Source organism: Schistocerca piceifrons, chromosome 8 (assembly GCF_021461385.2).
Source record: "Schistocerca piceifrons isolate TAMUIC-IGC-003096 chromosome 8, iqSchPice1.1, whole genome shotgun sequence".
NCBI classification, from domain to species: domain Eukaryota; kingdom Metazoa; phylum Arthropoda; class Insecta; order Orthoptera; family Acrididae; genus Schistocerca; species Schistocerca piceifrons.
The window spans coordinates 287137571-287152917 of NC_060145.1; the positions used below are offsets into that span (position 1 = coordinate 287137571).

Sequence of the window (15347 nt, forward strand, 5' to 3'; positions counted from 1 at the left end):
CATGTGTGTGTGAGTTTGGTTTGCGTGTATGTGTGTGTGTGTGTGTGTGTGTGTGTGTGTGTGATCTAATTTTGACAAAGGCCTTACTGACCGAAAGCTATATTTGTGACAGTCTTCTTGTTGAGCCTATCTGCGACTCAGCATCTTCGCTATATGGTGAGTAGCAACTTTAGTTCTCACAATATTGATAATTCTGGTTGATCGGGTTTGTATGTCACACTGCAATTAGTTGAGTTCATTAAACACTGCACCATTTCAGTGTGCCTCTTATTCTTGATCTCAGTCTGTTTCAGTGTCCATCAGTTTGTATCTCTCTGCTTACACTTGCTTGCTGGTATTTGTGAGTTGTTCTTCATCATCATCTTATTATTATTATTATTATTATTATTGGCAGTGGCTGTAGTTTTATACATTTGGTAACAGGTATAATATAACTGTTACGCAGCAGATGGTATTAATTTCACACTTACAAATTTATTCAAATCTAAAAATTTGTGAACACCCATAATGTACACTCAGAAGTCACCACTGATTATATCATAGCTAGACAGAGCTTCTGAAATTAGGTATTGGATTGCTAAGTGTACCCAGGACCAGATCTAAAAAGGGCCCCAATAGAAATTAGACAGACAAACATAACTACAAGGAATGTAACTGCAAAGAAAACTTGAATAACAGAAGTAGTTCTTTAACTGATGAACAAAAGAAGGAAATACAACAATGTCCAGGGAAAGACAAGAATACAGCAATAGACACCACTTAGGAATGAAATACATGGGAAAAAGTGTGGGGAAGCCAGAGTAAAATTTTCTGCAGGTAGAATATGAAGAAACAGAAAAATAAACAGTCATTTAAAGGACTCATTCAACATATAAAAAAGTGAAAACATCCTTTCATGTAATCAAAAACAAGGGCATCAACATTGTGTTGTGTGGGAATTTCATTGTTAAATGCTTAGGAGAGATCAGATAGATGGAAAGAGTACAATGAAGACCTCTGAAATGTGGAAAAACTGTTTGATGGTAGGAGAAGAGATGCGAGTCGATATGGAAGACACATAGGATCCAGCATTAAAGTTAAAGTTCAGCAGAGCTATGGAAGGCCCTCGATCAAATAAAATGGAAGGGATGGGTAACACCCCTTCAGAGTTTCTAAATTCATTGGGGAAGTGGCAACCAAATGGCTATTGCAGTTGGTGTTTATAATCTATGAGACCGGATACACGTAATTGAACTTCAGGAAAAATATAATCCACACAACTTCAAAGATAGCAAAGGCAGCTAAGTGCAAAACTATTGCAAAGTCAGTTAAACAGGTCATGCATCCGAGTTGCTGACAAAAATAACATACAGAAGAATGTAAAGGAAATTTAGAAAGTTCTAGATGATGATCACTTTGGCTTTAGGAAGGGTAAGGGCACCAGAGTAGTAGTTCTGACATTGCAGTTGATAATTGATGGTGGATTGAAGAAAAATCAAGACACCTCCATAGGAATTACTGTCATGGAAAGATTGACATGGTAAAATGGTGCAAGATGCTCTAAATTTTTAGAAAAATAGGAGTAAGCATTTAGAGGACAGGCAGTATATAGTATGTACATGACCCAGGAGGGAACAATAAAAAAGGAAATCCAAGAATGAAGTGCTTGGATTGAAAAGTATGTAAGACAGGATGCAGTCTTTTGCCCCTACTGTTCAGTCTACACGTTAAAGCAGCAATGACCAAAATTAAAGATAGGTTTAGGATTGCAATTAAAATTTCAGTGAAAGATAGGAAGAATTATGGGGCCTGTTGAATGAAATGAGCAGTGTAATGGGTATAAAATGTCACTTGAAGAAACTGAAAGCCAAAGAAAGGTGAAGGTAATCAATTCAGAGTACAACATTGTATGGAAGTGAATTATGGACTGTGGGAAGACTGAAAAAGAAGAAATTCAAAGCATTTCAGATATAGTGCTATAGAAGAATACAGAAAAAGTAACTTCCTTGATACTTGAGTGAGCTGTAGAGGGGAAAAACTGTAGGGGAAGACAGAGGTCGAAATACATCAAACTGATAATTTACAACATTGGGTGTAAGTGCCATTGTGAGATAAAGATGTTGGCTCAAGAGAGGAATTCATGATGTACCACATCAAATTAGTCAGAAGACTGATGGTTCAAAAGAAAACAAAATTAAAAGATAATTAGGTATCAATGATTTGCTCTCTTTGATAACTTATGAAGCTCTACAGGATTCAAATTAATCCTTCCCCCCTCCCCCCTATTTTATTTCACCAGAATAACTGGAATTTAATATTAATGATAGATGATTATTGAAATAATTAGTCTAATAATAATGCTGAGGTCTGCAGAACTCACATTGTAGACATTAGTCTTCTGGTGATTCAAGTTTTTCGTTGCACAAATTATTGTACTTGCAGGAGAGCATCGAGCGTGTGCAAGGCCTTCTGCGCATGGCGACACTGCAATCTGATGCGAGTCCTAAGCCACCACAGCCAACAACGCAACCTTCACAAAACTCATTGCCACCACGTCCCCCTGTTCAGCAGCAGCAACAACAACAACAACAACAACAACAGCTGCAGCAACAACAACAAGCTGCAGATGATAGTGTTGCAAGAGAACGAGCAAGACGTGAGCAAGAAGCAGCTGCTGCACGTCGCAGGCAGGCGGAACTTGAACAGGAGGAGCGTGTGAGGGAAGCAACACATCGCAGGGTAAGTGTATTTCATAGTTTATACATTGTTGGAGGGATCTGGGCATGAGCATCTCTTAAATGTTTGAGTAAATCGCTCAGTGAATTTATCTTGATAGCAAAATGCATTTAAAGGGAAAAAAGTAATCTCTATTCTTATATGGAAGAACCTTATTTTGCAAGCTCAAGATTTTGGTAATTACTGATCTGTCCTAATGCAGTAAAAAGTTTTGCCACTCGGCACATCTGTGGAAATTATAAAGCCTCATACAGTCTTCTTCTGCCAAAATTAGTGCTTTTTGCTCCCCCATATATTTTTGTAACCATTCCTCATGTTTACACATTGTAAACCCATCTATGAATATCTGTGTGTGTGTGTATATATCCATTTATATAAAAGACAGTGCTGTCTCTTCTCTTTTCTTCTTCTTCTGCACTTAAGGACCTTGACCTCTGCAACGTTCTGCCTCCATACAGCTCTGTTTTTTTTTTTTTTTTTTTCCATCTTGGCAGCATCAGCCAACATATTACTTGAACATCCAATTAACTTGGTCATCCCTTGCATACAGTGGAATCAAATGTGCACCCTAGATCTCAGTTGGGAATTCGTGACAATTCATACTAGTTTCATAGAAGAGGGAAGGGACCAGGATACATTACACAAGTTCTTACAAAATAAAACTCATAAACATCGATAAACTGTGTTAAATAATCTCCAAACATACTATTGCTACCACTCCATAATAAGTGCTTACTGCCTGCAGCATGCTTGACTAAGAGCATATAACTTTTATAGGATTTGTACATACTATTTTGCTGCCAGGAAGGTCACATTCAGATACGTTTGAATACATTTTGTAGTATGAATTTTTCCAGTTCTTTACGTTGACCGGTGATATGTGGGAAAACGAAACAACACAAATTGAAGGTACAGCTTTAAAACCAATAGCCATTTGGCATTTTCAGTTGCAAGGAGAATTGTGGCAAACAGCAAAATTGTTGTACTGTTTCAGGACAAATGGATTTGGATACAATGGCTTTCAGTCGGAATCCATTAAAAGTTCTGTCTTTCTTCAGATTGATAATGAATTGAATTGATACGTATGTCTGTGCATGGGGCAGAATATAAGTTTTCTTTGCAAACATCACTCCCCCCCTCCCCTCCCAGGTAGGAGGCAGGGCAACAGCCCTCCCCTTTCCCTCAATGGATGGATACAATTTTCCTTCAGTTTTTCAATTTGGCATGCTGTTATCTGTCATCCTCTCCAGGTATCATAACCAATGTATTCTCCATGATGGATTAATTGAAAAATACCTTTGCATTGCATTGTAGAGGTTGTTGTGCTTTGTGATTTTTTTAGCCTCATGGGCTCATGTAGTTTACAAAACAAAACTGCATTGTTGATAGCCAGCACAAAAGACATGAATGCGTATATATAAATCATCAGATGCTGACATCACCCCACCCATTAAATATATTATTACACATTGTTCAGGAAGAAGAACTGAGACAGAAACACATGCAGCAGCAGCACCAGATACAGCAGCAGCAGCAACAGCTGCAGCAGCACCAGCAGGTGTCTCCACCTTTACGGCAGCCCACCATGGCTCCCAAACCAGGCCCATTGCGGCTAGAAAGCCTCACAAGCAATGGTCCAGCTTCTCCACCAGGTGGTCGCTATCGCCACTACAATGGATACCCGCCGCCACCACCAGCAAATGCTGGGCCGGGGGCATCATCTCCTATGGTAGGTGAAACTTTAAAATGAGCAAATATAAATGTTTAAATACTCTGCAGTTGGTGTTTATTCCCTCTCTTCTGCTTGATTACAAGGAAGTGCTATTTATTTAGTATTCTTGATATGTATAAACTTGTTAGCAGCTGAACAATGCCCCGAGTCGCATGCAGGACTTCCTCCCTCCCAGATGATGGAGCATTGTGGAATGGACTCCATGAGACATCAGAGCATTGGGGAACCATCCTGATCCAATCATCCATCACCCTCAATTCATAGAGATTGGATATAATGGAGGCAATTCATGCACACCTTGCTTGATGGCAAATCATATGTTCTCAAAAGCACTGAGTCCAGTTGATATAGGTAGCCAACGTGCACCCTTATATGTATAGAATGTTCCTCAAATCATTCCGATGTAATTTTGGAACAGTGAGATGTTGGATTGGGTTTCTGAAGATCCAGGCTGCCTGGAGACTGCTGAATAGATGAGATTGAAAAGGTGTCAAGATTAGTGGCAAGAAAGTCAAACAATATTGTATTTGTTGATCCATTAGATTTCTTCAACTGATACGTGGGCTGCATACCTTTCAGCCATCTTCAGAGCAAACTGACAGATCCAAGGTATAGCACTCACATTTCTTATTTTAAACAAGAATTTTAAACAAGAGAGATGTGTCACTGTATGACACATTACTTTATGAAGTGATTGTTACAGTAAAATTGGAGAAATTTTAATTTTTACAGAGATTGTTAAGTCAGTCAGCCCTGCAAGCATGAAACAGTAAAGGGCAGAAAGCAAGTGCTACTGTAGCTTAAAGTGATCCTTCATTCAGTTATCAGATAGTACACAGATAGATGTTTGCATACTGTCACATCAGTGTGAAATTTTACGGCTCCTAACCCACTTTGCTGTGTTTTTGCTCAACACTGGTTGATGATCCACGTCTTCCAGATTTTGAGGCAGTGCTGTGCAACAGATGGTTGACCGATTTCTTTATTAATCCTTGAAACATTTTACATTGTATGGATTTCGTCATTCAAAACATGGAAAAAATTAACAGTTTAAAATTAATTTCTTGCACAATAATTTCCAGTGACTTTTCTTTTAATCTAATTGAATTTGTATTTTAGTCTTAAATAAGTATTATTTCTTTATTTTTATTAATTTATTTTATAATTTTTATTAATTTTTCCCACGTGGAATGTTTCCTTCCATTATATTGATAAGTATTATTTCTACGTATAGTATATTACAGACCATTTTAAAATAAGTAGTATGTTTTAATTCAAGTATTCCATTGCAATATAAAAACATTCATTTTGAAAATAATTTTTTAGTTTTGTTTTTAAAGAGCATATAGTATTTGTGTCTTGTACATGTTGTGGTACTTTATAATATAATTTGATGCCAATGTACAATAAACTGTTTTGAGTTTTAACTTTATTTTTCTGTCCAGATGCAAATTACAGCTGTTTCTAGTTTCTTAATTATATACTAAACGATTTGTAACATAGTAGTCAATACTTATTTTTACACACATAACCCTCTGAAAATTACATTCACAAGTTAAGATTCCTAGCATTTTAACAAGTTCAAGGCAGTGAGCTGTGCTGCCACTCTTCGTCATTGTGACCAGCAGATTCACAGTAGTCATGAATGAGGTGCTACTTGGCAAAAAGTGAAACCTTTGCTTGAAACAGTATATGTTAACAGATGCATTTCCCTAAATGGAAGTTTGCTGTGTTGCTGTGTGTTCTTCCTCAGTTCATCACAAGTGCAAATGTTAGGTTCCAACAAAATAATTGAAACACGTTGAATTGGACAGCCTATGGTAAAGATCAGGGTACTGTGATCATTGTGGGTCATGATATTTGACTACTGGAATACAGATACACTGAAAATGATGTGGCACATCCAAATTTCACTCTTGACAAGTGTACGTACTACTCCATTCTACTGTGTTGTAGTATATTTATTGCATTTGTAGTTAGCAGAGCTGAGGAGTAGCAGCTTTCTTTCTAATTCATTCGATTAAATACAGTGGGCATAAGATGGAATAGCCTAAAGCAGCATAGGGATTATTTACTGTTAGTGCGATATGCAGATTCAGCTCCTCTGATTTGCTTTTCTGTTGTAAATGTATGCTTTGACTTGTTTCAATCCCTGAATGTGTACAGAACATAATGAATGAATATATTTTGTTGAAGTGTAAATCATATTGGTATAGTTTGTTCTACACTTCAGTTTGGGAAATACATGTTCTCTGTCTAGTGTGACCTCATCGGCACCAAATAAACACAGAATTCTAAATATTTGTTAAGTCTGCAATGAAATAATGTATTGAGAAATGACTCTGGTCATAACTGACGTGGAGAAAACTGCTACTTGGCATGCAGCACAGTGATGTCTGACCATGGTGCATTTGGTATGTTCCCAGTCTGTTTCTCATGACAGTGAAAGCTGATAACTTCATGTAAAAATAGCCTTCTTAATGGCTGGAACTGCAAATACACAACAGTATTTAGTGCATGTACCATCAAACTTCCAGCTGCATAAGATTGTCCACTACCTATAATAGAGCTATTATGCTATGCTATATCCATATTTGAAGTTTCACAGTTTCAAAATAATTTAAGACATTTTTTATTATTCCTTGATTTTTTTTTCATTAAAAAATATATTTTTGTGATGGCTTCTGTATGATTTTTGGTGTATCTGCACTGCAGTAGTCCAGCATCATGGGCCACATTGATCAAATTATCCACATTTTGTAATTGATTTTCATTTTTCAATGCAGATTTATTGAGTTGAAAGCTAAGAGTATGTTCGCACAGAATAAATGATACCAGGCTACAGCAAACAGCAAAGACTTACATTATAATATATCAAAAAACATCCTTTTTAACAGTTTCAGCATCACATTAGTTTTGCACACTCAAATATTATCTATGATTTCCAGCTTGTAGCCCTTATTTCTCTGTGCTCTTGTTGATTTATGCATGACTCCAAACAGATTTATTTATTTTTATTTTATTATTATTTTTATCACAGTCACTGTCTTTGACATTACTACCTGATTTTTCACATTACTAACTGGTTCTACAATTTCCTCCGTCCGAGTGATGTTCCAAGTTGAATAGCTGTTAGCTACATTCAGTTTTAACGTTTCAGTCACACTTAATTACTTCAAACATGTAGGATCTCAACGTTGCAGTACTGGATGAGTTTCTCTAAGTAGTACTCTTTTTCTCCTCCTCCTCCCCCTCCTCCTCCTCCCCCTGCTCCTCCTCCTCTTCCTCCTCCCCCTGCTCCTCCTCCCCCTCCTCCTCCCCCCTCCCCCTCCTCCACCAACACCCCACCCCACTCTCTTGTATCCTCCTGTGTCAGGTGCGTTACTTCTTCTTTTTCTTTCTTTCTTTTTTTTCTTTTTTCCCCTCATTAGCAGAAGTTCCATCCTCATATATTGCTCTTTTAGGACAGTACGCTGAAGCTGTACTTCAGGCAAGGCTCATATGTTGTTTAGGTTGCATGTAGTCACTACAGGGTCGCTCTTGGAATTAGTTATTTGGTACACTAACAAAAACAGAAAACACTCATAGTGATATATATACTTTGCTTGCAGGGTGCTGTCACGGAGAACAGCACAGGTAGCAGTGGTGGTGCAGCACAGCGCCTAGATTCCCTGCTTGCCTCACCTCCTCCGCCACAGCCACCTGAGAGGGGCTCTTCCTTTGCTGTCATGTCGCAGCAGCAGAGTGTGCTACGGGCCACAGCTGGAGGACAGGCACATGGCCACGTTTCCACACCTGTTTCTTCTCCTGTAGCCACGACGACCACAACAACTGTCAAGAGAGTATCGTTCCACGATCCGCCGCCCACATCCTCTCCACCTGCCCCACCGAGCCAACCACCGCCTCTTGACCAAATTCGTGAAGATCCCAATGTAAGTTTATTGAATGATTAGTTGCAACAGAATGTTAAATCAATGAAGTAAGTTTAATTTGTGGTAGTTTTTATTGTACTTGATAGTAAAGTGTTTGTCCTTCTTAATAGAAACCTGCTTAATTGCGTATCTCACATCTGGAACACTGCACACTAATAGAGGCTGCACATAACATATAGGAGAAACATACATTCATATTCCATAATTTCCATATATTCTGTCATCAGTTTCACAAAGTAGTAGTCTAAGCTTAATCTCACAAGTATAATTTTTAGCTGATAAGGCAGCATTCTGTTTTGTAAACAATAAAAATGCAGCTTGCCTGCATCTTTGAGTACATTAAATATAACATTGTAAAACCTGAGAAACATTAGAACAGTTATATATAATGTAATACGTTTTATGTTGCAGCATTTCATAAATGAGGCAGAAACATTGTTGGCATCACCAAAGAGTCCAGAAGGAGGCTCTTTCCCAAGCAACACGCCAGGTGTTATAGGTGCTCAGGAAGTTTACAAGTAAGAAACACATTTAATTAATTCGCCATTCTAAAAACGATAACAGTGTAGTTAAGCTGCAGACAGGCACAGTGAAAAGACTGGTATACGTCTAATCTTCCAGCTAAAAGGCTTTCTTAAGTGGAGAAAACACACAAGCACAACACTCAAACATGTGACCACTCTGGCCACCATGACCAGACTGCCTTAAAAGTTACAAAAAGTGTGGAACAAATTAAGTGTGGGCAAGGGCCAATAGTGAAAGGTGAAAGGGAATTAAAATTGACATGAAAATACAGTGAGATTGTAGACAAAATTAAAAACAAGGTGATAACAGGGAATGCAGGTTGGTGGGAGAATTTGTGTGAAGAGAGGGGGGCAGCAGATGTAAATGGATTAGATTAAGTATTTGTTGTTGACTTACTAATGCTATTTTGGTCACAGAATTATTGTGAGGTAAGTTTGTATCATTCTATAAATATGAGGCATGTACAGACAGTCAGTACCATTTCAATCCACTGCCATCACAGCATTAAGTGTCATAGTATTGCAATCGTCTGTCTGGTTCATTGTCTTTCAAGTGATACAATTACAGCCAGATTGTGTTGTGTTTACATTTCTTTGTGGTCATTCAAAATGTTTGAAATCTCTGAGCCCGCCAACTGTGAAGAGTTTTGAACACACAGAATATGAAACTAGGTCTAATTCACCATAAACTTAGTGGACATTTATGATGAAAAATGTTACAACTCATGGAATAGTGTGAAAGTGGGTGAAACAGTGTTCATGATGTAGCACAGAATGGGTAGCCTTCTGTTGTCAATGATGCTTTGGTTCAGAAAATGAATGATGAAATTTATGAAAACAGGTGGTTCACAATAAGGATTCTTTGTGATGAGTTTTCACAAATTTCAAAAACTGTTTTGCATTAAATTGTTAAAAATTGCTTAATTTTTGTGCAAATTGTGTTTTCGCTGGGTTCCGAAAATGCTTACGGATCTCCATGAAACAAAGTGACTTGGCAGTGCTTTGACATTTTGTATCTGATACAGTGGCTAGGGAGATAATTTCTAATCAGAATTGTTGCCAGTGGCGAAACTTGGGCTTGTCATGTCACTACAGAATCAAAACAATAGTTGATGGAATGGAGGCACTCACAATCCCCCAAAAAACAAAAATCCAAAGTAACATTGTCAGCACAACAACAACAACAAACAACATTCACTGTGTTCTGGGACAGACAGGGCATTCTGCTTGTTGAGTTCCTTCCTAAAGATGAAACTATGAATGTGGTATGATACTGTGGAACATTGAGAAAAGTTTGGTGTGCAGTTCAAAGCAAAAGGTGTGGGATGCTCAGTCAAGGCAGTTTGTTGCTTCATGAACACACACATTCCCTTTCTGTTGGTATCACTCTTATTTACTTAGTAGGTTGGGAGCAGTTAAATCACCTGCCAGCAGTCCCAGTCTCACACCCTCTAACTACCTCTCGTTCTTGAACTTAAAGTGTGATTTAGTAGGAGCACACTTTCATCAGTGACAATGATTCAAAAAACAGTGTTCAGCTGGAGCTGTATTCATTGACGACATCTTTCTATGAAGAGGGCACAGAAAAGTTGGTTCGTTACAGTGAAACCCCTAGTGAAATATTGGATGTCTATCATCATCATCATCTACATTTTCCAGCTGCTGGCAGAATCTGTTTGGAACATATACCTCTCTTCTATCTTCCTACCATCTCTCTGTCTCCACCTTGACCCAGTCTTCTTCATTTTGCACACAGCCCTTCACTCCTGTCGGCCACCTGTCTCTTAGTCTTTTTCCCTTTCCTTTCATCCTTTCTGGGTATCCTCTTCTCCTCCATGTATTACTTCCAGTTTGGTTTCTACTTCATTTAAGAAGTACATTTTCACAATATTAACAGAAGGGTAGCACTGTCCTTTTGCTGCAACTGACAAAATAATTTGTTAATGGTGAATACAGAAACACCACTCATCTGTTTCATCAATTTTCCCTTGCAAGAGGCTTGGTGGGGGAACTGGGTGTCATTATGGTACAGTTCAGATTGCACATTGTACCAGTCAGAATTACTTGCCTGTGGCCAGTGTCCATACTGTGATATCTTACATCATCTTTACATTGCTATCTGTTGTATTATACCATACCAGTAAACCCCCAATTGTGTAAAGGATCAAGCACCCGTGTATAAAACGGTTTCAGGTGTCTGATTACATGTGAGTTAATGTATTAAATATTTGTCATTAAGCATGTAAGCAAAAAAAGGTTTGAAATCATGCTTTATGTTTGTTGGAAGTAACTAAGTGCTCTCATTATGAAACACCTGATAATATACTCGGGTAATTTGGGCCCCATTTTAAGCAAAAGCAAGTTTTTCAAGCATTTGCTCTGTCTATTACGACAAATCTCCTGAAACTGTGTGTCATACAATGTTGTAATCATGCAGATACATTCAGTGGTATTTGTAGATACCGCCTGTAAATTTTCCTACAAATAGAGTTTCTAATAAATTAAAATGTCATGTCTGATGCTAAAGGTTTACTACATGAACAACAGTGAAGGGATAGTAAGCGATAAACTTTTTTTCCTTTCTAATTTTGTGCATGGCGCCAGTGATTAAAAGTTTCATTAAAATTTGAAATTAAGTATAAAATTTCATTCTCAAATTCTGGGTGAATAGTCTGAGTATTTGTACGCCATCAGTTATGCTACCTCAAGACCAGCACACAATTTCTAACTGTAGCAGTTGTGTTATTGTGTTAACTTTTAACAAGGTTATGCAAATTAGTAATTAGGTTATGACAGCATTTTAAATTTGGTCAATAATTATGCAGAATATTGAAAACCAAGTTTTTATTATCCCTGGAAACAGTGAGACAGACAACCTGTTGCTGATTCTGTGTTGTGGAATAGTTGCTTACTAATACAGATGTTGCATATGTTCCCCTTAATGCGTGAGGAAATATGTGAGCTGCCACACTCAGTTTTTTAACACACAGCGAAACAGTGTATGTTTCTTACGAAGATCCACTCAACCACCCTGTGGAAGCATGAAAACATGACATCTACAAAAAATGACATACTGGAAGGCAGTAATTATTACAGCTGTGCTGAAACTGTCAGACAGCGATGTGAACACCAATGTGTATTACTAAAAGAATAGATGAACCCACTGAAGATGGAGAACCTTCTTTAGACCATGTTTGAGTACTAAAACAAGAACAGTTGTGTTTTCTTGAGGCAGAACCACATTTCCTTTTTACATAACTGTAGAAGAGCTAAGTGGGATACCGATATTTTCATCCCAGGCAATAGCATAGAGTAGGTAGTTTGCAGTTGCTTTCCCATGACCATTTAATTGGTGGACCCTGCTTAGAATCGGAGCACAAGACCACTGGATGTGAAATATAAGTACCAGTTAGTCTGTAACAGGCACTTCACATTATATAAGGGGCATTCAAATGAAACACGGTTACTAGTGTAAAGTAATCGTAATGATTTTATTAACTCAAAAATGTAGTTATACACCGTACACATACTCAAAAATAGTCAGCAAAACTGTTAGCACATTTATCCCATTGCGACACTAGTGGTCAATTCCATCCTTGAAGAAGTTAGTAGGCTGCTGTCGGATCCAGGCCTGGACCCAGTCACACACTTCATCGTCCATTGCAAATTGATGTTGTTTGAGAGGTCCAAACACTGATGGGTCTTGACCATGATGATTCTGTGGGTTGTCCAAGACTAAATCATTCACTTCTGCAACCATTTCCAGTGTGATGACACAATTAGACTGTCCAGGACTTACCTCATGTGTAAGGCAAAGGTAGATGCACTGACCAGGTTTCATTTCAACGAACCTCATATAAAAAAGTAAATATATTTGTAGAAGACATCTGACAAAGTAAGAGTGTTATACAGATATTATGATCAATAATTATCATTATTTGTAGGAGTTTTAGGAAAACATTGTTCATGTTATCCGTAATCCTCTAGATTTGGTCATTAGCTTATTTTGGCTGTAATCCAGAGCATCATTGTGTAATATTATACTACATTTGTGCAGATGCATTCATAATTCTTTTGCATGTATTATTATTTTGTAGGGATCCTAGGGCACGATTATTGGCCGCTCAACAACAGCAAAAGATGTCAACAAGGATTGGCCAAGTACCAGAAAAGCTGAGCTTTAAGGAGAAGATGAAGATGTTTGCGATGGAAACTGGTGAAGATGGAACACCACGTGATAAAGTAAAAATATCTAGAGCGCAAAGAGAAATAGACAATTTGGCAGCTGGCGCTAACACTCCTACAAGCAATAACAATGGCACGCCTAGTGCATCTCAGTAATGCTACGAAAGGTGGAAGAGTGCTAAATGATATTGGAGTGAACTGTGTTAAGTCACAGAAAAGCCAGTCCTGTGTACATTTTAAAATTTTTCAAAGGCATTTCTGTGTGTAATGCGAATAGCATTTCTAGTGTTAAAACAAGTTCAAGTCCCCCAGTGGTAACATTTCTAAGACTGAAATGTGTGACATAGTTGAAAATAATGAGGCCTTAAAGCATTTTATTTCAGTGTTACAGTTTTATTCAAATGTACTCTTTATGTAATAAATATGCTTCATTATTTTCCTGCCATAAAATTTGAAGTATTTTTACAGAAGACCTAAAAGGTTAAATGATATAGACGGATCTTTGTTTCTCTGTTTTTTTTTTCTATAGTGCAACTTCTTGAAAATGTTTTATCTATAAGATTTTGCACTTTTACGTTTTATGGTTAAGAAGGCTGCTGCTTCTTCTTCTTCCCCACATCCCAGAAGCAAAGCAGATGTGTATGCTTTGTTAACAGTGAATTCTTTCAAATCATTCTTTATTGTTTTTAAAGATAATAATTGTTATCTAGCATGTTGTTACAGAGACAGTTATATGTAAAACAAGAAGCTGGAGGCATTTGTAGGGACCATATTGTTGATATATAACAAAGAATTTTAATTAATTTTATTCTGTTACTCATGTCTATTATCTGTTTGAAACCATTATTGCTATATGTGAAATGAGTGATGTACTACTGCATTAACATGAGTTCGTGACTCAAATATCACCTTAGAATGTTGCCCAATGCTCTACTCAGCGATATATTATTGTTTTTATCATATGATTTGTCCCTTCCCTACTATTCCCATGGCAATACTTTGATATGCCAGTACAACTCCATAATTTTCCTAAAAGAGTAAAGAATATATTGCACATATGTGATTAAAGAGAACTGTTATATAAAATGCTTCTAAGAAAATAGTTTTTTTCGACAAGATGTGATGCTTTGTTTGAGGTCAGTGAAAGCTAGAGAACTTTTATTTTGTGGTCAGCCCAAAGCTGCAAATCATATCATATGTACAATGCTAATGTAATCCCTCCACTGTGTACATAAAATCCTTGTATCTATGTAAAGACAACATACAGATATTTGTGTATAGAAATTTAATTTTTATTATTTGAAATAAAGTTACTCTCAGTTACATAAACAATCAAGAATTAATTACCTCCTTATCCAAGACAAAGTTTTGTGTGTGAAAGTGAGCTGTTAGTGGTTATTTTTTCTGAAAGTGAGTGGATAAAATTTTTGTGCACCATTCCTTTTTAATCCCTCATATTATCTTGTACCACACATTATTAATATTGTAAGCATTATTGTAATGAGCTATTAACGTAACTATTAGCAATTAGAACACTCTTCGCACAGAAGAAGCAATAATTGTGGTGAGTTGAATAGGCCCTTATGATCCAAATCTTCAGTGGAAACGCAAACAGAACCTGGGAAAAGGTAAAGGATGGAATTTATCTGTATATTATGATAGAGGTCAACTTTTGCGTGCACATGTGTTTGTGTTTTATTTCTAAAGAATGACACTCTCTCTCTCTCTCTCTCTCTCTCTCTCTCTCTCTCTCTCTCTCTCTCTCTCTCTCTTTGATGTCAGCAGTAGATATTGTCCAAATGCACTTGTCTACCTCGTAATGGACATACTACATCTACTATTACCTTGGGCCGCTGCCAGCAGGTGGGAAGCAAACGCATCGTGGCATTAGAAACATTAGCTATGCAATTGTGTAATGGTCAGCATAGTTGCCTTCCAAGCAGATGATGCAGGTTTGATTCTCAGCCATCGCAGTGGCTGTTATTTTTGCATACGAGTATGTCCACCATGTCACTAGTGGTTTTTATTGTTCCTTTATACATGCCATTTTGCTGTCCATGGATGAGTAGAAAAGTAGTAAGAAGTACATGTTTTTGACCTGTACCAGAATGTTGTTACCAGAATGTGTAAAAAAAAATATGTTCCAATGGAAATGGCATTACTCAAATATACTATGAAAGCAGTGAAAACATCCTGAATTGGTAGTCACTGTTCTTTAAATGCACCATGAGGCAAATGAGTATAAATAATAAGTATTGC

General features: G+C 37.4%; 1 protein-coding gene across 2 annotated transcripts in view; it reads left to right on the forward strand.

Moving 5' to 3' along the window:
* The window catches only part of LOC124711899 (afadin), a 1103288-nt gene extending 1088871 nt beyond the window's left edge, over window positions 1–14417 (forward strand). For both annotated transcript variants that reach the window (XM_047242145.1, XM_047242146.1), the window contains 5 exons: window positions 2422–2718; window positions 4193–4444; window positions 8059–8379; window positions 8791–8897; window positions 13001–14417. In XM_047242145.1, the coding sequence (XP_047098101.1) occupies window positions 2422–2718; window positions 4193–4444; window positions 8059–8379; window positions 8791–8897; window positions 13001–13244 (1221 nt within the window). In that variant the 3' untranslated portion in view covers window positions 13245–14417. The remainder of the gene's footprint in view (window positions 1–2421; window positions 2719–4192; window positions 4445–8058; window positions 8380–8790; window positions 8898–13000) is intronic.
* Window positions 14418–15347: the final 930 nt, after the last annotated feature.